Source organism: Pteropus medius, unplaced genomic scaffold, assembly GCF_902729225.1.
Source record: "Pteropus medius unplaced genomic scaffold, Ma_sr-lr_union100, whole genome shotgun sequence".
NCBI classification, from domain to species: domain Eukaryota; kingdom Metazoa; phylum Chordata; class Mammalia; order Chiroptera; family Pteropodidae; genus Pteropus; species Pteropus medius.
In genome coordinates this window covers 14000983-14026932 of record NW_024347788.1, presented here as the reverse complement: position 1 = coordinate 14026932, position 25950 = coordinate 14000983, and the positions used below count along the sequence as shown (strand labels likewise).

The window sequence follows — 25950 nt, the reverse complement described above, 5'->3', positions numbered from 1 at the left end:
CTCCGCCTGTTCCTGGCTGAGGCCCCGCCCCATCCTCCGTCAGTTCCTGGGGACGCGGAAGGGGCTTTCCCGCCGCGACGGCCGCACTGCGGTGAGTGAGCTCTGTCCTGTGAGGTTTAGGTCCGCCCTCCGCGGCCTCCTCCGCACTCGGGGACGGCGGTCCTTGCGGGTGTCACAGGCCCCGCCCCCGGGGACCCCGTTGCCCTGAGAGACCGGGAGGCCGACCGCCGCGGCGCGGCATCCGCTCGTTTCTGTTTCCCGTCACCGGCGCCCCGAGGCCGTCGGCGCCCGGCCCTTCTGCCTTGAGTCCCTGCGCGGTGCCCCCGCCCGGCGCGACGGGTCTCGGGACGTGGGTCGTCGCCCTTCTCCGCAGTCGCCCCTCCCGCCCCTCGGGCAGCCCGGGACGCCGGGCCGTCCCCTTGCCCTGGGGTTGCGCCGTCCCCAGTCCTGAACCCCCCGCATCGTCGTCCTCCTGCAGCCGGGCCTGCCGCTCCCCGGGCCTCTCGCGGTCACCGCCTCTCGGGGGGCCCCTGATCCCCACGCTGTCCTGTGACACGTCGTGTCCTTCTGTCCCGAGTCCACTGTCTACCCCTCTGGCTGTGCCTGCCAGGGTGTGTTCACATTTCTGATGTCCCATTGGAAGGCGAGCTCGTGCTGGGCAGAGGGCCATTTCATCCATCCCTGTGGGTGTCGAAATGCGGGGGCGGGGGGTGAGGGGAAGGGACGGAGGAACGAGGAGATGGAGGGAGGGAGAGCGAGGGCTCAGAAAAGGGTAAAACAGGGCACGGGCGATGGGTGGGTGCGGTGGACTTGGAACATAGTCAAAGTGAAAAAGTGACCTGGGCAACAAGCAGTAGGGTGCATAGATGAGGGGACTTGGACCAATAGTAGCAGTTGGGGCAATAGAAGGGTAGATTCCAAATATATTGGTTGTTTTTTTAAATTTCCACATTAAATTACCTTTTAAATTAATTAATTAATTAATTAATTAATTAAATTAATTAATCTGTGTCAGATTCAGACTATGAGTCTTTAAAGCTTTTCCAGTCTATACTGGTGTGTAGTAAATAATTTTACACTCTTTTAGTGTGCAATTTGAAGGGATATTGTTTTTTTGTTTTGTTTTAACAGTGAAAACCAGGTTTAAACATAATCTAGTCAACAGCTGTTTTTTGTGATCTTTTAATTTAACGGTCTATGAACTAAAGTTTCCAAATAAGTATATGATTCCTTCAAATTCCCTTAGTTTTTTGTTGTTGTTTTTTTAACGAAGGTTGCTCTGGATTGTCCTGGTTCTAACAGAGCTTGTCTGTTCCTGATGGATCTGTTAAAACTTCCCTCAGAACTGTTTCTGTAGCTGACCTTTTATGTTTTCCAGGGCCAATAATTAGATATTATTATTTTATTTGAGGTACTAATGTGATAATCTCGAAAAGAGCAATTAAATGCTTTTAATTAATATGAATAAAACCATGCAAGAGAAGTTGCTCTTGCTCAGGAGGATGAAATATGGTCTGGACTATTTGGGGCAGAAGCGAGAAGGGCAAGCCTGGCCACTGGACAGTAGAGGCCATCCTGTGCTTGTGAGGCCAGTGACGGTTGCTCTTTGCTAGCATCTCCAGTCCACATCTCTGCCTGCCCCCAAGCACACAGTGTAACAGGACAACTAGGAAAAGACCAGGGCTTTTTAAACTAAACAGAACAAAGATATCTCTCCAATGAGGAGGTGGCAGTTGGCCCTGGGAATGCAGTTTGGGTGTAAAGGAGTGGGAGAGAGCCTGGGAAGTTCAGGAACAGGAGACAAGGAGAGCTCCGCCCTCCCTTACCTGGTGAGCCAGTGCTCAGCAGCTGCCGGAAAAGACTGTGACTTCAAAGGGAGGATCACACAAACTCTCATCCATAGCTGCCATGGGATGTGTGGCTTCATCAGGATGAAGCAAAAGCAAACTCATCTATGGTCTCCCTGTAGGAATTCATATCCCTTTTCCCCAGTGGTTCAGTGGACAGCAGATGGCCGTCTCTTCCACGTGTTGAATTCCTCCCCACCTGTGTGGTTGTAGTAAAGGGAAAGGAAGTTATTCCGACACCTGGATGACACATTCTCAACACTCAGGAGTGACTTAGCAAGACTGATCTTGCCTGAGGAGGCAGGAAGATCAAGAGGAGTAAGGACTGGCTCTTTCTCTGGGAAAAGTATTAATCTGTTGATTGTCTCTTCTTTTCTGAAATGCTGTTTTTCATACTTGTTAATCTCTGACAATCGAGGGTCCTGGGGAAGGTTCCCTCAGTCCACTCCCAGTTCTAGACCTATGCCATCTCACTGTGAACCAGCCACAGGGAGCTTATAAAGTGGCTCCATGTGGGAGCCACTATGATGAGGGCTTCGTGCCTCAACATTGATGGGAGGCCAGGACTGGGTCCGTGGTGTTATTGTGGTTGGTCAGTGGGGATTGCAGAGTGGCCAGATGTGGACGTACTGTCAGCTCTGTGTAGACCAGGACTAAAGAAACCACACATTAGTAGTGAATTAAGTCAGGAATACCTGAAATAGCCAGGAAAAGAATATCGATGAGGGGAAATTTGTTCTACTTGATTGTATAATGCATTGAAAGCTTAACAAAATCTGTATATTTGGTTTCAAAATATTAATGTTTTGCAATAGAAGGGCAAGTTAGAAACTGATAGCCATAACAAATTAAAGTAGCATTTCTTCCACATAATGGTGTGTGTTTTAGTCCGTAATTGTTTAAAACTGGAATTACTCTAAATGTCTAAATGTCTAGGGAGATTTTAATATTGTTCACAGCGCATCCATCCCAAGGAGACCTTGATTGTCATAGATTTGTAAACTGACTTCTATGCAAATATCTAAGAGTTCCTACACTTTGGGTAAATTGAGGTTTGATTGCTGGATTAAGAGATGGTGTATTTCATATTGCAATAAATTATGGCAAAGACTCCTTTTCCCTCCCCCTACCAACAGCTGCAAATAAGTTCTTATCCACCAACTTGTGAGATCTCCCCCTGCTTTAACCAGGACTTTGTGTGTGTGTGTGTGTGTGTGTGTGTGTATATATATATATATATGTGTGTGTGTATATATATACACACATATCTATGTATTTACACATATATTTGTAAAATTGAATAAAATACAACTCTTTGCTTCTCTTTCTGTTTCACGAATTAAGTGACTGAATAAATTTATTCATTGTAGACATGTATATATAAAATGAATTTTTCTACTTGACTCATTTTGATGTGCATTTAGATACTATTTGATATTTTGTAGTTTAATCAAACACACACGCACCTCTGCATACTCTGGTCTGGTCTTACAATGTTTATGCAATGAAGGCAAAATCCTTCCTTCATGTCCTTTGCTTTTGTGTTTTCCTTTGGAAGGTGTCATCTATTTCATATTATAAATAATACGTTCCATTCGGTACTAACATTCTATTGTCTAAGAATGTTTAACCGTTTAATCTGATGTGTTTTAAAGTTTCAAATAGTATAGGTTCAGATGTAATTTGACCTGCCTCCATTTTTTTCCTTTTTACGATTATTTTGGCTATATCTTCAACCTCAAAATGAGACAAAATTTTTATTTATTTTTTTATGTGAAATACTGCATGTGACTTTTAAATACGGGTTGCACCAAATTTCTGCATTCACTGAGGTTTTTGTGTGACTGTGTCCTCTGGTCTAAGAAGCCTGGTTTGGCAGACTTTTATCATGTCATTTTATGTCCTCAAAAAGTTTTAAAATTTCTTTACATGAGTCTCAAACTTATTTCAAATGGGAGTTATAATATTTTGCTGTTGTAAGTAGAAACTTATTTTTGTTAGTTTGTAAGTTATTGTTACTAAACAGGAAATACCAATGTAAGTATATTCAGAATAATATGTAAGTATATTCAGAATAGATTTGATGAAAAATATTCTTAAGTACGATAGTTAAAATGGATTCTCTTGTATTTTTGAGTTTGCAGTTTACATGCCTTCTGAGAGTAAGTACGGTTCCAGCTCTCCGATGCCATATTGTATTTCTTCTCCTCTTGGCCCTGACCCTGAGGGTTTTGTGCGCTGGCGAACCAGTCCCTCTTCTCGCCCTTGCCTTTAGTGAAGCTGCTTCTTTGTTTACTGCTCAATATATTTGCTAGGATTTTCTCGATTAACAAGAATTGTTCCCCACCATTTGACATGAATTTTAAAGATTTTCAATTATTTTTAAAGATAAAATATGTTTCCTAGAGTCTATTGACATGATCTAATTTTTTTAGATCCTTAAAATTACCGTGTGAGAGTGATGGGTTTTTAGTATTGAATCAGGCTTTCGTTTGCAGTAAACTGCACTTGTCCGTGTTGTGCCAGTATTTAACCTTGGCAGTAATGGCCAGAATAAATAGTTAAACGGCTAAATTGTATTAATATCTTCTGTAAAATATACTCAATGAACATCATTGATATCATTTCCAATTTTTTTGTACAGGTATATACATTTTGATTGGCTTGGTTAACTAATGCAAACACTCGTTTTTCTCCTTTGGAGCAATTTACCTTACAAATTTACTCTCGAATCTATTTTGGAGATAGATTTTGATATATAATTTAACAATGAACATTGCCTAATGAGATTGTTCTTATTTGTGAGTGAATATTCATAACATTTCCTCAGAAATTAATTTATCCTACATATACAAATTAATAAGAATAGGATTCTCCCCATTTTCCTTACATTTTAAATTACTGCTTTTAAATGAATGTGGTCTGTTTTATTTGTCGGTGTTATTTTTCTTGAGTCTTTTTTAATTCCTTGATTTCCCTGTCAAAACTTTTATTGATTCGTCAAATGTTTTCCATTTCATTCTGTAATCATTTAATCTCTTTATTCTTTTTAACTTTCATTAATATCTGCTTTATTTGTGAAAATTTGAAAAGCCAGAAAACTCATGTTTCTTTTTTCCTTCCTTGTTTTCTAGATGTTTTTAAAGTCACTGAAAATGTTGGCCTTAACTGTTGCACAGAGGCTTAAATTGTAGTGGATCTTGGTGCAAACCTTTCCCTCTCCCCCAGCACAGCCGACTGCACTTAAGACGTCGTTGTGTTTGATCCTCAGGGCGAGCTCTGTCCACGATGGGAGCTTTCTCACCTCGTCTCCTGCAGCCTCTGTGACCCAGCGCTGATTCCAGGGCACTTCCTGCTCGTCCCTTCTGTTGACTCTTAGACAGGGCTTCTCCACACTGCACCCAGCCACATGTGAAGTTCGGTGCTTTTCTAACGTGTCTTTCTCTGTTTCTCTCATATCCTTTCGCCCACCCCGCCCCTCACAGTTTTACTACCAACACTTCATGCCAGACAGCCATCATCTAATTCTTAAAATTCATCAAACCTTTCTTAATTATTTTACTCCGTTTTTCAGCAAAAACCTCCACCTATGAGCTTTATAAGAAGGACCAATCTAATTACAGTGACCTTTGGTCCCTAAAATCTACTTGTTTGCTACCCTCCCCGGTCCACCTCATCACTCAGCTGCCTTCCAGTGTGTTCTGACTTCTTGGGGCGCAGCAGGTCTGTGATGTATCCACAATATTATACTGTTCCCTCATCTGGAACAAAAAAACAAAAACAGACCTCTGAGCTCCATCCCTGCAAAACTTTCTAAGTCTTTGCCCGACTGAGCTTTTTAAGTGTCAGATAAATTATACATGCATTTCAAGAGAGCTTTTCCGCAAATGAAATACTTCAGTACATGTGCAGAGTATGTTTGTCATTATTTCTTTAAATAATCTCTTCTAAACTAGACTTTTAACCCCTCAGGGGCAGATTTTCTGGCTGCTTTATTCATGAGTATAATTTCACTCTTTGATATCGTCTTGGCTGTAAGTTGACCTGAAAGCTATGTTCATTTATGACAAAAGGGGATCATCACTTGCCTCGCGAATGTTGCAGTAGGTAGACTGAAAAGACATAGAACCTAACAGAAAAGCATGAAAATCATAGTTTATTACCTAAAGGTTTACTACAAGAATAATAGGTACTCAGATTTTTTTTACTGTCAGAAGAGTGTAATTTTAAAAAAGAAAATAACAGCATTCCTTATGGGACGAAATGCGTATACCTGAAACAAATATATTGCTTGATTTTTCTTCAGTGATATGTCCTTCTATGAGAAAGGTCTTAAGATATTTAAATGTTTAGTTTCCTTTTTAACATCCCTTTATAGAGACGGAAAGTAGAATGGTGGTTGCCGGGGCCGGGGGGAGGAGGCCATGGGGGTTGTTTAATGCGTTCAGTGTTTCAGTTTTACAAGATGAAGGAGCTATGAAGATAGGTGCTGGTGATGATTACACGCTTTATGAATGTATTTAACACCACGAACCTTAAGAATGGTTAAGATAGTACATTTTGTGTTAGAGGCTTTTTACCACAATTTTAAAAAGGAAAAAAGAAATCTAGTGAAATCAGTACTGAAACTGGTCATTTACTCTGGGAGTTTCTAATATTTTGAAGCTTGCAGAGTCTTATAGTTCTTGGGACCTCAGCTAACTCTGAGTTGAAGAGACCTACACTGTATGGCTATTTCTTGCTTGGTAGTAAAAATGCACATTCTAGTACCCTAAAAAAATATTTTTCTTGAATGTGTATTTATTCGGCACACAAACATATTTATGTAGAGTCGAATCGATGCCTACGGCCAGAGAATGTGTTGGTAGAGTGCAGGTCCTTGTAGAAACGAAGAGCAGGATGGATCCTTTTGCTGCAGGTTCTCTAGAGCAGGGGTCCCCGACCCACGGGCCATGGACCGATACTGGTCTGAGGCCTGTTAGGAACCAGGCACGCAGCAGGAGGTGAGCAGCGGGCAAGCGAAGCGCCAGCATCCCACCCCAGCTCCACCTCGGATCATTAGGCATTAGAGTCTCAGGAGCACCGGTCCCTGATGCCACAAAGGTTGGGGACCGCTGCTCTATAGCACTGCCCAGAACAACCACAGTCCACAAAACGGTGAGGCCTCTGGGAAAAGCTTCTGAGGTCGCTTCTGAGACTTTTAGAAGAAATACAGAATTAAAGGGTAGAATTTGATTCCTTAACTTCACCTACTTAGTTTACCTAACGAGAAGGGAAGAGCTTCCGCACAGAGGCATTCCTGATAGAAAACTCGATTGGGACCTGAATTAATCAGGTTTGTCCTTTGGATTACGACGCTGATGGGTTATCAGCTACATTAAAAGAGAGACCACCATCAAAATGGTTCGTTTTCTAGAGAGAGAAAGAAGCTCTGAACTCTGGATGTTGTGGCAGCTTCCTCAATAGATTCGGCTTCACTGGACTTCGCATCTGCTTGGGTTCTGGTGAGGACTGGAGATTGTCTTCCCCAGGAGGGATGTACCTCCTTTACTTTCTAAATGAGTCTGTGAAGAGAAGTGTTAATTTTGTTAGGAGTTCAGTGAGGGGATCTCTTAGGAATTGACATTCAAACTGAGATTGGAGAAAATCAGGATGGGGTGGGAAATTGTGTGTGTAGATTTGGGTGGAAACAGTGATAACAGTGAACAGTGGAGAAACGATCGAATACTGAATTGTGTCTGCTGTCCTGGAAGAGTGTACAAGATTTCAAACCTTAGGTGTCTGGCGGAGACATGAAAAAGATTCTAGACTAGATACAGAGTTATATTTGGGGGGATGCGAGGTACTGTCCTGAGATGTATTTCATTTTGGGTGCCCGTTAGCTTGCAAAGAGGGATGCTCAGAAACGGAACTCCCACGTGAGTTTGTCACTTTCAACTTGGAAAAAGTAGAGAAAGAAATGGAAGCGCCTGAGCGGGCCGGGCCGGGTGGCGGCGTGGGACCGGGGCTCGAGGCCTCCAGCGGGATAGCATGGGAAGTTCCTCTCAGGTGGCGTGGCCTCGGAACGACAAGTTTGGTTTGAAGACAGCGAGAAGATGGAGCACGCTCTCGGCGACGTCCCGGGCACACTTGCTGCGTGGCTCCAAGACGCCCGAGGCGCGTGCGTCGCGCTGGTTTCTGCAGATGTCGCTGGGGATGTTCATGAGCCGGACAGAGAGGGGGCGCGAGCGCGTGGCGCGGCACCCTGGCGTCGCGTTGGATCGTAAAGGCAGGAACAGGACAGAGGGTTTTAAGAGGAGCGCGTTCAGAGGAGGTTTTAGTTTGCAGGGGGAAGAGGGGACATGAGTGTCGATCCCGAGGGGCTGCGCTGTGGCAAGAGGGAGAAGTTGCTGGTAAATGAAACGATGCCTTTTAATCAATAATAGAAGGTTCCTGACAAGACCAGAGGACGGGCTTCCGTTGGCGACGTCAGCCTCAGCCAGGAGTAGGAGAGGGGCAGTAGCTAACGGGCGTAATGCAGGAACGTTCGTGCATCTTATGATGTCACGCTGAGCCATGTGTCGGCATGCGTCAGACATCGTAGTAGGGAATAAATGCCTCATCCACTGAGAGTGAGGAAGGTGCGAGAATGTGGGATTCAAAGGCAAGAGAAACGTTTGAAATGTTTGGGCAGCCGGCAAGACTGGTTAACCCTGAGACATAGTGGGGTTGCCAGATATATTTCGAAGCTACTGTGAGGTGCAACTCCATGGTAAAGGGAGGTCAGCGCCCTAGTCCTGTGCAGTCAGACACAGCCATGGAGCAGGTGTCGGGCATCACCTTGTGCTGGGATCCTGTTCAGCAGATGTGGTAGTCAGACGGACATGGGAAATAATAAATAATGCTGGGCTTGGAGAAGCGCTTAGGCAGCAAAAGCGAGGCCGTTGGAGGCCGATGTCTAGGACCTGGACCATGCTCTGCGGCAGAGAACATGGGCATGGGAGGAATTTTGTACAAAAGCCAGGAGAATACATTGTAAAACAGGGCGGGCCTCTGGATTTTAATGCCAAAAGTCGTATTCCAGGTAAAGTCTAGTGCTGGTGTGCAACCCCTAAAGGATCTGAGCTTAGGAGGAAGGCAAAGGAAAATCCACACTATACCTGTGTCCCTTCTTATGCGTGCTTATGTGCATCCTGTAGGTTTGTATGCGTGTGATTTTGCCACGTCGCTAAAGTTTTCTGAACCTTAGGTCATGTCATTTATTAAAGTGATAAATGAACCATAACTAGCAGGGTTACTTTGAAGAATAAATAAGCAAATGTCTATAAATCTCTAAGCAGAGTCACATTTGGTAAAACTTTTCTGTTCAAAAGTTACAAATGGATGAGTTAAAGCTGCTTCTGTTAATGACTCATTATCATCACTTGTCTATGAAATAAGCAGAAGTATTGATGTTTGAGGGGAGGATTTATATTTTCTAAGTGCTTTCACAGACACATGTTGAAATAATGAAGCAGGGGAAGTCGCAGCTAATGACCATTAGTGAAGGGCGGGATTCCAGCCACCATTTTTCTAATTGATCAGATGGAACAACCGAATTTCCTCTAAAAACCCCTTCGCTCTGGATTCTCTGCGCCCGCTGCCCGTAAGGGTCATTGACTGTGCCGGTAGTCTGCAGTCCACACACTCATGCTGGTTTTCAGTGCAGGGGGCCTCAAGGGGCAGCTTTGCAAGGTGGACGCCATTGATTCCTGCAAATGGAACAAGTCACTGAATTGGATAACACTGTCATAAAGTGTATTCTTAATTCTCTTAGTTCACAACCAGATTCATGCAGAACAAATCTCAGTCAATGTCGAGGGATTAGTATTCCTGGAAACTTGGCTTAGAGGACACAGAATAACTCAGGACAAGTGTATCTGGGGGCCAGGGCCAGGGAATAGCAGCAGTGGATAAAGGCTCCAGAGGGCAGGGGTGGAGAAATATTGCGGGTGTGCAGCTGAGAATGGTGGGACCCGACGGACGCCTCAGGAGTTCCTGGAGTGAAGACATGAGTCGCATGCGTCGGGGGACCTCTGTTTTGGAATGAGGAGGGAATTGAAAAGCTTCTGAAACCATGGGTTAATTAGCATACAAAACCCAATGGATTTCACATCCTTCTCTAAATTGAACGTGTCTGTATAGTCTTTTCTAGCAACAGTCGTCCTAGCCTTCCGACCCTGGGAGAGGCGAGCCTTCTTCTGTGTCTTAGAGAGTAATACTGCCGGTTTCTGTTGGTTGGGCTGGGGCTACTTCCAGGTGAAGCGTTGGGACTTCATGACAGTTGGGTCTAGAAATTGTGGATAACTAGAGTCTCATGCCTTCCTTCTCTGTCCTCAGCTTTGCCTCCTGTTGCTTGGACTGCGTGCCAGTGAAAACCCAGAAGACAGGTGACAGCTGAGCTAGTGACAATGGAGTCACAGGTGTGTTGGGAATTACTCTTTCTACAGAAATTGCATCTCCGTTGCCAGTGTATGGGTATATTTATCCTACAGGCATTGATGTTCTAAGTGCTTGCAGGAGATTTTTCAAGGATCTGAGCTCTCAGGATCTGGACTGGAATGGTCGTGTTGGGTCGAGTCCTCAGGTGGTAGTGTCCTTCCCACCACTGCGCCAGGATCGTCCAGCCTCTATTAAAGCCGTGCGTTTACGAAGAGGGGAGGGAGCTGTTCTTTTTCTCACCCAACACATGGCCTTGTTAGCAAAAAAAAAAAAGGTGCCCCTTAATCCTATTATTGACTGTAATGGCCTTAGGATTGAGGTAAATGCAGGTGATAAAGATGAGGAGCAGAACAGACAGCGCAGAAAGGTAGCGGATGTTTCCACAGGCGCGCTCCGCCAGCCCAGTTACAGGTGCTGGGGCAGTGATGATCAGTGTTGAGGGAAACGAGTTATGATCACGCCAGAGAAGGCAACGAGGAGTCATTTGTCGTTTCCAGTTTTAAACCTCTTCAAGTTTCGATAGGGTATATTTGTGCTTTTTGAAAATGAATAAAACTAAAATTCTCATTATTACCTATGTCCCAAATCATGCAATTTCTCTGTAATTTCTTTCCCCTTTGTTTAAATTTGATAAGTGGAAGCAATGCATAGTGAATGTTGTTTCGCTCCTTTGGGCTGTGGTTGAGGAGCAGGTCTAGAAGAGGTAGAGTGAAGCATAAGGCCCTGTGACATTTTTGATGAACTTGAAGCAGTTAGAACAGTCGAGTGGCTTCAGCTATGCTTGAATAGAGAGACAAGATGAAGAAATAGAAGAGACCGTGATAACTGATATCTGGAAGTCCCAGAAAGAGTCAGAATAACTCTGCACCGAGGTCTCAGCTCCCCTGGCTCCTGCGGCTGAACCGATTCTCCTTATGCTGTGGAGATGACAGGCTGCTCCTGCTCGTCCCAAGGCCTGCTGAATTCTGTCCAGTTTTGTGGAATTCTGGACATTGCTTCAATAATCTCTGCCGTTGATTGAATAATAAACGTAGAACTTGTACTTAATCTTGTTTGCCAGTTATCACTACACATTAGCTCATTGGACCTTTAAGATTTCATAACAGCCATTAAACCGGTTCCTTGATGAGGAACCTGAGGTGACAAAGGGGAACAATGTAGCTGCAGTTGTGGTCAAAAAGTGGCAGATCATGGATACTGCATCCCGGTGACGAGCTTGTAGATTTACTTGAAATTGGTGGAGAAGAGTGTTTTGTTATAAATTTTGACGTGAAAATTTTAAAATCATGGCTTTGAAGTCAGAATTACAAGTTTATTGGGAAATCTCCAGGTTATATTATATTACACCTCGTGCGATATTTCTTTGTAATGGAGTCTTTTGTATTTACAGTGTGTTTGTCTCTATAGGTACATTTGAAAGTCAGATGCCCAGGCCAGCACTGAGAACAATACTGTCTGAGCTTTCCGTGCACTCAGCCACCACTTTCTTAGTGCTGTCACCTGCACCACCCTCTCCTAGAGGCTAGCAGAGATGGCCATGTCTGAAACACTGTTCCTAATGTTTTAGGAATCAGTGACCTTCGAGGATGTAGCTGTAGATTTCACCCAGGAAGAATGGGCCCTGCTGGACACATCCCAGAGGGAGCTGTTCAGAGACGTGATGCTGGAGAACATCAGTCATCTGGTCTCGATCGGTGAGTCTCCTCATCTCATTACCTGCGTGTGTGTTCGTTTATTCATTCGGCAGGTATGTGGAAAAGCTTTCCCACGTCTCACTCCACACTTTGTCTCGATTCTTCCATAACTCTGCCACCACCTCACAGCCATTGTCTTCACTCTTTACTTATACTTAGTTTATAATTCCAATAGAATGTAATCTTCCTGACACAACTTCCTGTCTTTCTTGCTACTGAATCTTGACCCATTCAAAAATCGTGAGTTCTGTTTTTGAATGGGTAAGTAAATATATTGCTTTTTTAAAAAATTATTATTATTTTGCTGCAGGGACTGCGGTTAGACCAGACCACAGTCTTAAAAATGACAGACATGTTATTTTCCACATAGAACCTACATTATTCTGGTAGAGGTTGTATTTATTGGATTTTGGGGGGTATAGTAGTCAAACACTGTGAAAACTTACGTTTTCTCACTGAAAGAAAACATTGAAGATTCTGCAGCCTGTCTTTGAACTTAAGCATGGGCATCAGCAATGACAGAGGTCCTTAATAGCTTTTGGGACAAGTTCCAGAGCTGTTGTTTTGCTGGTGAAGAACAATCCATGTTGTTTTCAACCTTCTCTTCCCTGCACTGACCCTCAGAGGTTATCTCATTCTTCCTCATTAGTTGACCTTGTATCGATGATCACGCACTGTTATCAGCACAGAGCTCAAAATCCACATGTCGTTTTCCTACAAACAGTCAGTCAACTCTACAAATCAGATGTGATTTCCCTTTCGGAGGAAAGAGAGCAACTTTCAAGAGAGGGGATTGGTTTTCTGCAAGGCCAGAGTCCAGGTGAGCTCCGCTGTGGTTGAGCCCTATAACTCCATCCTCGCCACCTAGCCAACCCAGAACACTCTGATTGTGCTTTCGTGGCTGACAAGACCATCTAAGACATCTGTCATACAAACCTCGATATTGAACGCCCAATCTACAGTAACAGTCGCCTTACTAGCCAGATTGTGCCCTTTATCACTGCTTCCCTCATGTTTGATGAGGCCCTGAATGTCTATCTGACAGAATTCCAGACCAGCCTGGTGTCTTATCCCTGTATCCACTTCCCTCTGGTCACATGTGCCCCTGTCATTTCTGCTGAGAAGCCCACTATGAACAGCTTACTGTAGCGGAGCTCACTGGTGTGTGTGTTGAGCCAGCCAATCAGATGCAGTTTGGCCCTCGCCATGGTAAATGCACGGCTTGCTCCCTGTTCTGCTCTGGTGACGTGGTTCCCAAAGATGTCAGTGTTGCCATTGCCACCATCAAGACCAAGTATACCATCCAGTTTTGGACTGGTGCCCCGCTGGCTGCAAAGTTGGCATAAACTATCAGCCTCCCACTGTGGTGCCCAATGGAGACCTGGCCAAGGTACAGTGAGCTGCGAACGTGCAGAGCAACACAGCTGTTGCTGTGGCCTGGGCTCGCCTGGACCACGAGTTTGACCTGAAGTGTGCCAAGTGTGCCTTTGTTCACTGGTACATGGCTGAGGGCATGGAGGAAGAGTTTTCTGAGGCCTGTGAGGACATGTATACCTTTGAGGTCTGGGAGGACATTGGAGCAGATAGTGCTGAGGATGAGGATGAGGGCGGAAAGCATTAACCTCCCTGGTGCAGTTTTACCCACATTGCCTTGGGACTGTCTTATTTCTGCCCTGATAAACTGTCCATTATATCCTTAACTTGTTGATAAGTGATGTTTTATTTTTTTTCCCTTTATAAGATGTCCCTTTTTATGATCCTATTCTATGAAGATGTTTTTTTCTTTTTCTCTCCAACTTCATTTTATTTTTCTCATGTTCTAGTCTTGAAAATGTCAGTTGTTGGTGTCTGTAATGCATTTCTTCTTAGAGTAGTCCTTAATTTGACATTCTTTCCCATCTGTGTGTTAATATTTGAAATATCCTCAAATGAGTATTGCGTCTTTTCAACATTTTAATTCCAATTCGGCTCTATCAAGTTATTTCTTTCCAATTATTTCAGATAGGGGAGATGATCTTAAAAAACAAGAAATGATATCTATTCAACATTCCTACAAGAAGGACACATCCTTACTCGATGCAGTGGTAAGCTGAACCTGTTCTTCCAAATAAAGTCCTGGGTATTGAATAAGTTAAGAATTTGGCACAATTACCTAATTAGAGTTAGAAAGTTTTGAATAGTTTGGTTTTGGGGAAGAAATTAACTTGAAGTCAAAGCCATAACCTGAGGTCTTTTAAACAGACAGTTGCATAATCCTGGTTCACATACATAATCTTTGAAATATAATGTCTAAAAATTAATCAGATGTCTCTGCAGTTGGTGTGCCACAAAAGAGAAAATCTTAATGCATGCGGGAGGGTAATACCCCATGTCACTAAAATAGGAACAGTTTTAACTGGAGTCTATTATTGAACGATTACTCTAGAATTTATATTTATAGAGAGAGAAATGAATGAAAGAATGAATAAATGTGGGTAAACTTTTAACAGTTTCTCATTTCTTTTCAAAAAGCAGAGATTTCACACTCAAGAGTATCCTTTTGAATTGAATGATTTGGGAGAAAATATTACTGAAATCTTAATGTTGACTCGGTATGGGATTGCTCACGTGGGAGAGAAACCCCATATCAGCCATGAATTCGGAAAATCCATCAGTTCGTTAATCAACATAAAGAAATTGATGCTAGAAGTCACAGTGAATGTCATCAACGTGAAGATACCTTGTTTAGAGCTCTGCCATAGACAACATGATAATTGGCAAAGTGGAGAGAAAACATTTGAATGCCCTGTATGTGGGAAAGTCTTCAGTAAAAGTTCTAACCTTAGACGGCATGAGATGATTCACACTGGAGTGAAACCACATGGATGTCATCGATGTGGGAAGCCTTCACTCATTGTCTTAGAAACATGAGAGAACTCACACTGGAGAAAAATCATATGGATGCCATCTGTGGGAAAGCCTCTTCAGTAAAAGTTATAACCTTAGACTTTCATGAGATGATTCACACTGAGAGAAGCCAGCATGGATGTCATTTATGTGGGAAAGCCTTCACTCATTGTTCTGACTTTAGAAAACATGAAGAACTCACTTTGGAGAGAAACATATGGATGCCACTTATGTGGGAAGGACGTTCGGTAAAACTTCCTACCTTAGACAACATGAGGACTCACAATCGAGGAAACCATATGAATGTCATTTATGTGGGAAAGCCTTTACTCATTGTTCTCACCTTAGAAAACATGAGAACTCACACTGGAGAGAAACCATATGAATGTCATCTATGTGGGAAAGCCTTCACTGAGTCTTCTGTCCTTAGACGACATGAGAGAACTCACACTGGTGAAACCATATGAATGTCAACTGTGTTGAAAGCCTTCACTGATTCTTCTGTTCTTAAACGACATAAGAGAACTCACACTGGAGAGAAACCATATGAATGTCGCCTATGTGGGAAAGCCTTTAATCACTCTTCTGTCCTTAGACGACATGAGAGAACTCACACTGGCGAGAAACCATATGAATGCAATATATGTGGTAAAGCCTTTAATAGAAGTTATAACTTTGGACTGCATAAGAGAATTCACACTGGAGAGAAACCATATAAATGTTATCTATGTGGAAAAGCCTTCAGTAAATATTTTAACCTTAGACAACATGAAAGAACTCACACCATAAAAGTTATAAACGTGGAAGACTCACCACCCACAGCTTCTAACTCTAAACACTCTTGAGAACTCGGACATTGAACTAACAATATGTTTATAATCAATGTAGAAGAGCCTTTATTCATCCTGATTATTTAATTTGATCAAAGGTAATTCAAAATAAAGAGAATCTATATGTATTGCATCTGTTTGACAAACACTTAACAATGGACTGACCTGGGAGACAATATATTACCTAGGAGAACTCAAACTGTAAATGGAATGAATACGAAAGAGTCCTTATACACAGTTCTAGTTGTTAAACAAGATGGAGAAGTCACAGGTCATAAATTCTATTTATGTAGCCAGTTTATTAATACCTTCACTTATAATTCATCCTTTAAACAAAATAATAAACTACACAGGAGAGAAATTCTAGATGTGGAGTCATTGTGTACTCTCATTCAACTTAGCACCATTCTTGGTGTGCACAAGAAAATTTAGTGTCAGATAACTACTGAAACAAGAAATAAGCGGGAAAAATCCACTACTAGGAGGACAAAGCCTCTTGAAGAATAGCAGATAATGTGTGTTGAATAAGTTATTCTATGAAAAATGGTAAAAGTGATTTTATTAATAGAGCAAGACTATTGCTCTAAAACAGATTAGGATTCACACTGTATAAACACTCAGTGACTCCTATAAAACACAAGTGAAGGAAACTTTTCAGTGATTACTCATTCCCTAGTTAACACTAATGATCTCGCACTGAGAAGAAAACAGTCCTGAGGAGAAAATGGATGAATCTTTAGGTGGATTTCACCTTAGAAATTTTGGACTGGAAAAAAAATTCTAAAAGAATCATTGAGCATATGATTCAGCAAAAAATTCAGAAGTTTACCAAAGATTTGTCATTGAAAACATGTATGATAAAATGCACAATTGTGAAACACTTTGGGAGTATTGAATGCAGAATTTTGGAAGAAATAATAAAGACACAATGGTTGATACTGAAGAAATGCAAGCATTAATTGTTAAAAAAAAATCTGATATCTTGATTAAGTTCCAGTTTTGCTGGTATAAACACATGTATTTAAGTCAATTATAAAATATTGAAAGTAAACTAAAACACAAAACTATGTTTTACCTATAATATTTAAGTCAGAATTTTGACAATACTGATGCCTATATAGGAAAATTCACAACTAACAGAGTGGAATCACATTAAAACCTTGATGCTTTTTCCTGGAAATCTGGTTTAATTATTTGCACTTACCTGATTTTTTGCTGATGCAATTTTATCGGACACCCATATGCAGATTTTTTTTGTCTTCACCTGTCTCTTTACCATATGACACCATAAGTCTGCTGAGTCTTGGAGGCACTCAGTACACATTTTATTCCTCTGCCATGTGTCTCTCCCTTTTTGATATTAAAATATGAAATGCTTCATTATCAAAGCACACACAGGCACAGCCAGGTTTCTCTAAAGACTGTGTCAGCTATTGTGTTTGGTCAGAGGACAGTGGTCATTATGTTATCAGCGTACAGGTGTTTCCTTGATTATGTGACTTAGAGCATGTAGGGCAAAGGCATCTGTGAAAGTATCTGTTCAGTGTGAAAGGTCCACACATGATTGAGTAAACATATCTTATGTGGTCATTTGGAGTGTGTTAGGTTAGTATGTGTTAAGAGGGTGTCGTAACAGTTGGGTCAGTGTGTGTCATCATTGTATTTCAGAGTGCACGTGAAGCGCGAAGCATCGTCTTCTTGGCCTCAGATCAACAGTCATCACCCTTGGAACACCAATGAATTGAACAGAGGCCCACCGGGCACTCTGGGGAGCCCAGGAAAAGTGGAATTAGCAGCGTAGTCAGGCCTGTGGTCCCTGGTGGGGCTATGCAGATGGGAGGGGCGAATCCTCATCAGTGGGAAGCTAGAACCCAGGATCTGTATGGTTCAGAGATGGGGGACCTGTGGGCATCAGTGATTGTGGGTCTGAGTGGGAGAGTTGTTAAGTTCAGGCAAAAGATCGGGGACTGAGTCATGGCGTTCTGTGGCAGGTTCATGGATTGAGGGTCCTATGTCCTCCACTAGGGGGAGGACTAAAGCCACTTTGAGGCAACAATCCTAAGGCAAAAATGTGAGGCGATAGGTGGTGTTGGAATAAGGGACAGACCCAGAAACAGCAGGGGGTAAGACAGGAGACATAGGCCTGCCCACACTGGCCACATCTTTTAAGCCCCACCCTTACCAGGCCCCACACTACCTGGCTAAAGCTCCACCATGCCCCTGCCCCTTCCTAAGTGAGGCCTCTCTCTGGCCACTCCCACTTTGACCCAGGCCTGCTTTCTGCCCCAGTTTCCTGCCAACCTAAGGAAAGAGGGGGATGGCCTCTGTAGCCGTTCCTAGGCTGCTGAGTTGAAGTCAATAATATTGTGGTGGCTCTGGAAGGGCAAGGTCTGTCCCTGCCCCCCAGCTCCCAGCATGGCGGTTGTGGTTGACGGCGCCTGGAGGGGACTGCAAAACATCTCTAGAGGTTCATCTGGAACTAAGGATGCTTTCTGAGACCACCTCCGACAACACCGTCTGGTCCCTGTATCTGGAGGTGTACTTGAAATATGTCGGGAATGACGTGAACATGCGCCTGGCAATACAGTGGGATCCCGGGGCTGCTGTGTGTATTTGTGTCTCCACAGTCTTCGGTAAGTTAGAAACTCTTATGAACAGAAAACTTCAGTATTGTCTAACGACAATCACAAAAGTGATCTGTAATAAGAATGGTAATATCTGGGGCGGCTGGGGCGGTGTGTGTGTGACAGCTATAAAGAAAAAGAGTTTTAATGTTATTTAAGTCGGTGTCAACTTAAAATAGATTGTTATAATTTTAGGACATATCTAACCTCCAAAGTAACCATAAACAAAATGTGCAACATACACAAAAGGAAGTGAGAAAGTTATTTCTTTGGGGAAATATAACCATTATCTTTTTCCTCATCTTCCACATAGACATTACAAGCATACGTAGCTGCTATAACACGATACAATTCCTGGGGACTGAAACAATAAGATACAGTTATATTTTTGAACACTCAGCCAAGGCTTTACATAAAAACACCATCCTATTTTCCCCCTAAGTTCCTAAAATATCACAAATCATTCTCCCAGATCTACAACCATTCAGGAATTTTTAGGGAAACTTTGTGAACGATCTTAATTTCCAATATCCGGCTATGTAGGCTCAGTAACAAAAGATCAGAATAGCTAAAAATGATGAATCACTTGAAATCAGACAAATCCTGGCCCCATTCATCTCAGGATGAAGGCTGTGCCACATGCACTGGCTTCCTGCAGCAGGGGCACATGACAGACTGCCGCAGCCACTCGTCGATGTCGTCCAGGTGGTAGAAGTGCAGGCATGGCAGAGGGCAGGTGGCATCTCCGTTAACGAAGCCCACCAGACAGACCGCACCCTCCTGGACCTTTCCTTCTCCGTCTCTTCCACAGTCATAAAGTCCTTTCGGCAGATGCTGTGTATGGCTGATTCTTTGCGCTATCCTAATTTGTTCCTCTTCAGGCAGCTGAACAAGGGGACCTTGTTCCTGACGTGGCAGCGACGGCCCTGTCCTCTCCCCAGAGCGAGCCCTGCCATGGTGCCAGTGGGGGGACTGAGGCTCAGGGGCCAAGATGTCATCTGAGCTGGGGGATTTGAGGCAGTTCCCCATCTTCCACTCACTCCCTTCTAGCTGAATTCCAGAGAAAATAAAATTTTTATTTAATGTGACTCCCTGCCTGCAGATTTACATGTATACGGGCTTGCCGACCCTCACACCTCTGCTGATTTGGGTTCACTTACCTATTTAACAAGGGCTGTGACAGGTGTTCAGACAGCTTTGGTAACACGACAGAATTGCATGACTAGAAAATGGGACAGTTAAAATTTTAATTTTGGTCTAATTGTTTTCCAAACTCTAATTTCTAAACTGATTGCACCTTCTTGAGGGGTACATGCCACACCTGTGTTTCACTAGGAATTGTCATCTCTCTGATGAGTAATCAGAGACCTTGCCTGTAACCACAGCGTCTCTCTTTCCACCTGGCATGTGGAATCAACCCCCATGCCCAGGCTCTCCAACCATCTGGGGACCTGCAGTCCATCGCACCCCACATTCCTAATTTTGAGTTTTGATTTAAGCCACATTTACTCACTTCAGTCGATATGAAACAGGACCAGCCATTCGTATGTGCATCTGACCTCTTTAGCACATCTGATCAAGACATCACCCCCAGCGACTCCAAATTCTCGATTCCGGGGCTGCTTGTGACAAAGCCCGTGGCTGCGATGTGGAGCCTGGTCTCAACGCAGACTCGCCTCCAAGTAACTTTCCAATGTATCTGGCAATCCCGTGTCTTGACAGTTCTAACTCCGTCATAGTACTTCAAATGTTACCCAGGCCTTTTTTTGTGGTGCACATAGCGTTACCGTTCCTTCCCACGGCTGAGATTGCCTCCCACTGCGTAGTTGAATTAGATCCTCTGAGGAATTACTTCAGCTCACTGCCAAGAAGCCTGCAGTTATCTCTGCATCCATAACTTTCCAACACTCTTCTGTTGAAGAAACGTTTTGCTCCTGGATGTGTCCAACTTCTCCAACTAAGTCCCTTTCTCCTGCTCTCTTGGGAACTCTATACTATCAGTTGTATATGGGATCTGGTTTCCCAGCCACCTCTCTTAATATCACTCTGTCATTATTAAGTTTCTCTGTCTCTTCCGTTTTGAAACAAAAACCTCATCCAGAATTGTTTTCTCTCTAGTTTTGTTCCCTTCTTTCGTTCCTTTGTTTCTTCCTTCCTAGTCTCCATTTCTTCTCATTCCTTCACGCTTCGACTTATCAAGGCCACCAGTTATCTCCCCAAAAATATGTCTTGCTAACACCGTGAATGTTCTTTCTATAAAATATCTAAGGGGTGTGGCTCAGCCTTTTATTTGGAACCAAAGAAAAATTGAGCTGTGACCTCCCTTGGGGAGCTTTGCTTTCCTGTGACTATAGTCACTCCTCTCATATGTCTTGTGAAAAGAACTCAATACTATAGAAATGCCTCACGACTTCATTCTGGACCCCATTTTCTCCACACAGAGCTCTATTATGTTTCATCCACAGACAACCACCCCCCGCCCACGCATTCACACTCCATATTTATTGGTCTTCGGTCTCAGTTTACATGACAACTCAGATATCTTCACTGATGAAGTTAGACTTTCCCCCTACCCCATTGCCTTAATTACAACTCTACTAGTCCTTCAGGCCACTTACAGAATGTCATATTTTTCTTGTTAATTTTTTAAATACATTTACTGTCTCCTGCACTGGACTGATCACAGAAAGCCATGCCCTGAATTATAAAGTTAAGCATGTTTCCCTCTGACTATATGTGTGAGTTAAAATTTCAGAGGAATTCCATGTTCATAGCCTCATCCTCCCTCAGACGATCTGCTAAGCAAGAAATGCCTGAAATCAGCTTAAACAGTCATTTTCTAATCAATTCAATTACAAAGTAACTGAAGTCTTTACTTCCTGGTGAAAATAGTCTTCAGTATTTACCAGAATCCAAATAGATGGAAGACAACGAAGTCAATTCTTTGTTGAAGTCATGGTCACCACATTTTGCAGCTCAAGCTACTTCTCTCTGAAGACTAAGCATCATTTTGAACCCGAGCTCTCTTTATAAGCAGTTGATAACCCCATCAACAATATAACCTCATCAGTTATAGAATCTCATCAAGCATGTAATCCAAAGGGCTCAACTGAATGACTTGGATACCAGTCAAGATAAGTCTAATCCATCCTGCCTCTTCGACAAAATATTCTCCTCCTGAATTAGCAAACTGTACCTAGACTTAAGGAAAACATATTTCCTTTAGTTCTCATTTCTAAAAGTCTTGCAAGTTGCTGTCTTTTCCAAGAGGCCTCATTGTTTTGTGGATTCTGTACAGCACCATAGAGAATCTATTCTTCATTTCTAAGAGGATATGTATGACCTTTAGAAGTGCAGAAATAAAGGCCTTAATCAGTTCTTTTTAATTCTGTCTACGTGATTTACCTAATTGGGGGAACATTAAGTGGAATGCTTGGCTGGATTCATCTTGACTGGTTTCCAAGTTATTTAGGGTGTGTCCTTTGGATGATATGGTTGGCGCGGTTACGTGACTGATGAGGTTATAGATGGATGAAGTTACCGACTGCGTGAGAAGAGCACTCACCACTGAAGTGGGGCTTTGGTAGAGAAAGAACTGGGCTTGGCCGTGTAGTGACAGCGACCTCAACAAAGACTTGGCTTCATTAGATTTTCGATCTATTTGGTTTCTGCTGAGCCATGAAGAACATTTTTACGAGGAGGGACAAATCTCATTTATTTTAAAAATTAATTGAGAAGCGATCGTCTAATCTGACTACAGGCATTGCCTGGTAGGCCCTCTGAGGGTAAGTTAGGTTGCTTTAGACATGAAATTTTTCTGGATTTATAACATGCAATGGTCAGAAGGAACTGCAGTTAGACCAGTGGAACACACATTAAATAATAGAAAACAAATGAGTGATTGAATGAGTCATGAAAAATTCTATGAGTTGGCATAAATAAATAGTAAAATTGTATTTAAGTCAGTGGGGAGAGAAAGGAAGGCTGAGGCTGAGATTCAAACTGAGGAGATTCCTCTGAGGAGCCGACATTTGAACTGAGACAGAAAGAGACTGAGCACAGCTGTGAGAGTGCGCGCGCATCAAGGCTGATCATAAGTCTCAGCAGAGAGAGAAAAGCAAGGCCTAATTGTATTTGTGTGGTCCTCGGGGCACGTAAAAGATCAATCCTCAAATGTTCGGGGGAGCCACTAACTAACATTGGAGACTAGAGGAGTTTGATTTACATTTCATAGGGGAAGTAATGTCCTGAGACATATTTAATTTTTGTGGCATGTGACTATGCAATTAGAGTTTCTATTTTGGGAATACAGACAAGACATTTATCACCATCCATTTACAGATAATAAAGGTAGAAATAGAAGTTATCAAATAAATGTGAGAGCGGCAGGCTCGTGCATAAAAAAGGAGAGAAGAGAAGTTGATGCCAACTTAACTTAAATCACATGTTAAAACTCTTCTCCAAGCGCTGTCACCTTCGTTAAATACATTCTTTCTATGGATCGCTTTTGTGGTTTATATCATGGAAAGAGAAATTTTGTGATTATTTGTGATAAATTTTGTGATAAATAATGCTGCCATGAACATATGGATGCACAAGTCCCTTCAAAGGAGTGTTTTGGTTTTCTTTGGATAAATACTCAGAAGTGGGATTACTGAGTCTTTTGTCTCTTGTTATAGCCTTTGTTTTAAAGTAGTACAAAAAAATGTTAAGGGGAGTTTTTAAAGAAGAAGGAGAAAAAGAAAAATATGAATAATAAAATGGCAATAACTACACATCTATCAACAATCACTATAAATTTAAATGGATTAAATGCTCCAATCAAGACACAGGGGGCTGACTGGGTAAGGAAGGACCTCACACTTGCTGCCGACGATTGACCCGCTTCAGGTGCAAAGGCACAGACACAGCCTGGCAGTACAGGGATAGAAAAAGGTATTTCATGGAAATGGAAACAGACGGGCAAAAGCTAGGGCAGCAATACTTATGCCAGACAAAACAGACTCTAAAACATAGTTGGGCACTCTTAAGTTGGGTGCATAAATATTTACAGATGTTATGTCCTCTTGCTGAATTGACCCTTTATCATTCTGCAGTGCCCTTCATTGTTCTATAAAGGCACTTACAATGGAAAATGTTTGCACCTGTAGACTTCGCTCAAAAATGGTCTGTTTATTGATTTTTCATTCATCATTGCGATGTGCATACGTATTAACAGTATATAGCAATGACATATCATGTTGTGTTTTCCATTTTTCAGTAATATTCAGAGTTACTTTCTGGTTAAACCTAATCACTGAAATTATCCCTTCAAGAAAAGTCAAAACTGACCAACATAATAGATTTTTCAGCAACAGCTGTGCTTAATATGTATTTTCTAAGCACTACTTTGTTTAAAAAAAATCATTGCTTATCGTTACGAAATTCTGTATTCGGAATTTTCACATGATGTCACAATCCTACATATTTATCCTACATTTTCATAATAATAGGCCATTAGCAAGGTTAGAAAGTAATGTCCAAATTATGTGGTTAAACATTCTTGAGAGGTGTTTTTCCCAATCAGGAATCTCTTTTTTTTTTTAAATAATCAATTAATTAATTTTTATGGTGATATTGGTTAATGAAATCCAATAATTTTCAGCTCTACTCCCAGTCAGGAATTTCTAATGCAAACTCCAACCATCCATTTGATTTAAGCATCGGTGCATACACCGTATGAGAAATTAAATGCTGACCAAGGAATTCAAAATGACTGGCTTCCCTTCATCTGTTGCACTGAAAGTGTTTTATACCTACAGGGGCTCCTCCCTCTCCGCAGCTTCTTCCATGGTTTCAGTTCCCTGTGGTCAACTGAGGCCTGAAAATAGTAAATGGAAAAGACAGAGACACACCCCTTAGGTATTTTATGGGAAAACACTGGCGGTGTTAGCGAGACATGTTTGTGGGGAGATCATTGGCGACCTTAGAAAGTGAAAAGACGAGAACATGTAAGGGAATGAGAACCGTTCCAGTTTTGTTGAGTTGGGAAAGGACGGGAGAGCAGATTAGAAAGCAAATAGGGTTATAGGAATATTTTCTTTCAACATGGAAGAGTCATGATAGTTTAATATTGAGTAGACAGACCTGGAAAAGTAGGGCATGTGTCTGGCAAAGCAGATGTAACATAGAAGCAATAATATGAAGTTCCATAAGATAGCAGGAGAGAAAAGGGTCTAATTGGAGAACAGGCACAGGATGGAGAGGACTCCTCATCTTAACAGGAGACAGGCAGTAATGGATGGGTATGAATGCATGAATAATTGTAGGCGTCATGGCAGTCATCTAAGGTGCGACTAACAATTTCTCGAGTGATTTAATTCATCGGTGTCGTAGGAGGACAACCCTTTGGTGGAGACTGACCGTAAAAGTAAGTATGTGTGTGATGGAGAAGGTTTGAAGTATTTATGGAGCTAAGAGGATAATTGTGTTAGCGAGATGTCCCATTATATTTGAGAGTTATAGGAGTTGGCTGGATTTAAACTGGGGTCAATATCCTAGTCACGTGCTTTGTCAGAGGCAGCCCCGGAGCAGTGAGGATTTCAGAGTCACCAGGATTGGTGTGTTGATCAACAGATGTGGTAAAATGGACACGAGAATCATTTTGGCAAATTATATTTTAAAAACTAAATTACTATTTATTAACAAATTGTATTAGTACATGAAGTTAAAGTAGAAAGTATCAGAGAACTTTATCTTTGGCTGAGGACAGCATAGGACAAACCTGTCTGAGGAAGCGTTATCTAAAAGTGACCCTTGATGAGCAGGAGGGAATCAGCCCAGAGGCCCGTGCTGGGCAGCGAGGACCAGAGGCCGGCGGCACTTCCTCGGCACGAGCAGAGACACTCTCTCCGCCCTGGAATCTGGGGGTCACGGGAGCATCTCACGTGGAGAACAACCTGCTTTGATTTGAATGATGTGAGTCAGGCTGAATCTTCTTTGAGCTACAAATGGGGTGGGGGGCAGGCAGCACGAAGTGTCCCCGTGGCTCCATCTCGCCACTCCACTCGGCTGACCTGAGTGTGGGTCCCTCTCGGGCTCTTTCATGGTCAGACAGCGATGGAGCTCCGGGCCTCTTGTTCCAGGGGTAATGGAGGAAGAGGAGGGGTTGGCTCAAGGTAGAGGTTTCATTTGCCTGCAGAACTGTGTTTATCGTACGAGATTTACTTAGCACAGTTTAATGATATAACACAGATGGCCTGGGCTTTGCCCCTCGCTTTCGCATGTTTGTGCAGAAGCTGCAAGCCCAGCCACGGGGACACTTTGAGGGCTGAAAAGAAAATGGGGCGACTGATCTAAAGTGAGGGTTCCAGCCCGGCTGCACAGAGCCAGCCGAGAAGACTTCACGACAGAAGCTCGTAGGTTTCACTAGTCAGAGTGAGCAGGGTCTCATGGGGACGGTCTCTGCTCCCACGGGGTCTTCGGGTGGCCACCATGTATGTGGCCAGCTCATCTGGACTAGTGGTTGTAAACAGTGTTGTGAGCCAGCATCTTCTCGTAGCTCGTTTATAAGCAAAAGCCCAGACTGCACCCCAAAATTCTGAGGGAGCAGCTGCACGGTGCCTGGTAA

At 42.8% G+C, this 25950-nt stretch overlaps 1 protein-coding gene across 5 annotated transcripts; it reads left to right on the top strand.

Annotated features, from left to right (window-relative positions):
* LOC120614421 (zinc finger protein 705A-like) lies at positions 1 to 25950 on the top strand. 5 transcript variants are annotated; one of them, XR_005655983.1, is made up of 7 exons: positions 1 to 91; positions 10206 to 10288; positions 11875 to 12001; positions 12651 to 12821; positions 14003 to 14085; positions 17386 to 18350; positions 25148 to 25950. XR_005655983.1 is itself a non-coding variant. In XM_039877319.1 (6 exons), exons 2-6 carry the CDS (start codon positions 10277 to 10279, stop codon positions 17455 to 17457), a joined length of 465 nt encoding a protein of 154 aa, XP_039733253.1. In that variant the 5' UTR covers positions 1 to 91; positions 10206 to 10276; the 3' UTR covers positions 17458 to 19429. The 5 variants fall into 5 exon arrangements, 1 of the variants encoding a protein (XP_039733253.1); XR_005655982.1 differs by lacking the exon at positions 25148 to 25950 and adding an exon at positions 19223 to 19429; XR_005655981.1 differs by lacking the exon at positions 25148 to 25950 and adding an exon at positions 18964 to 19429.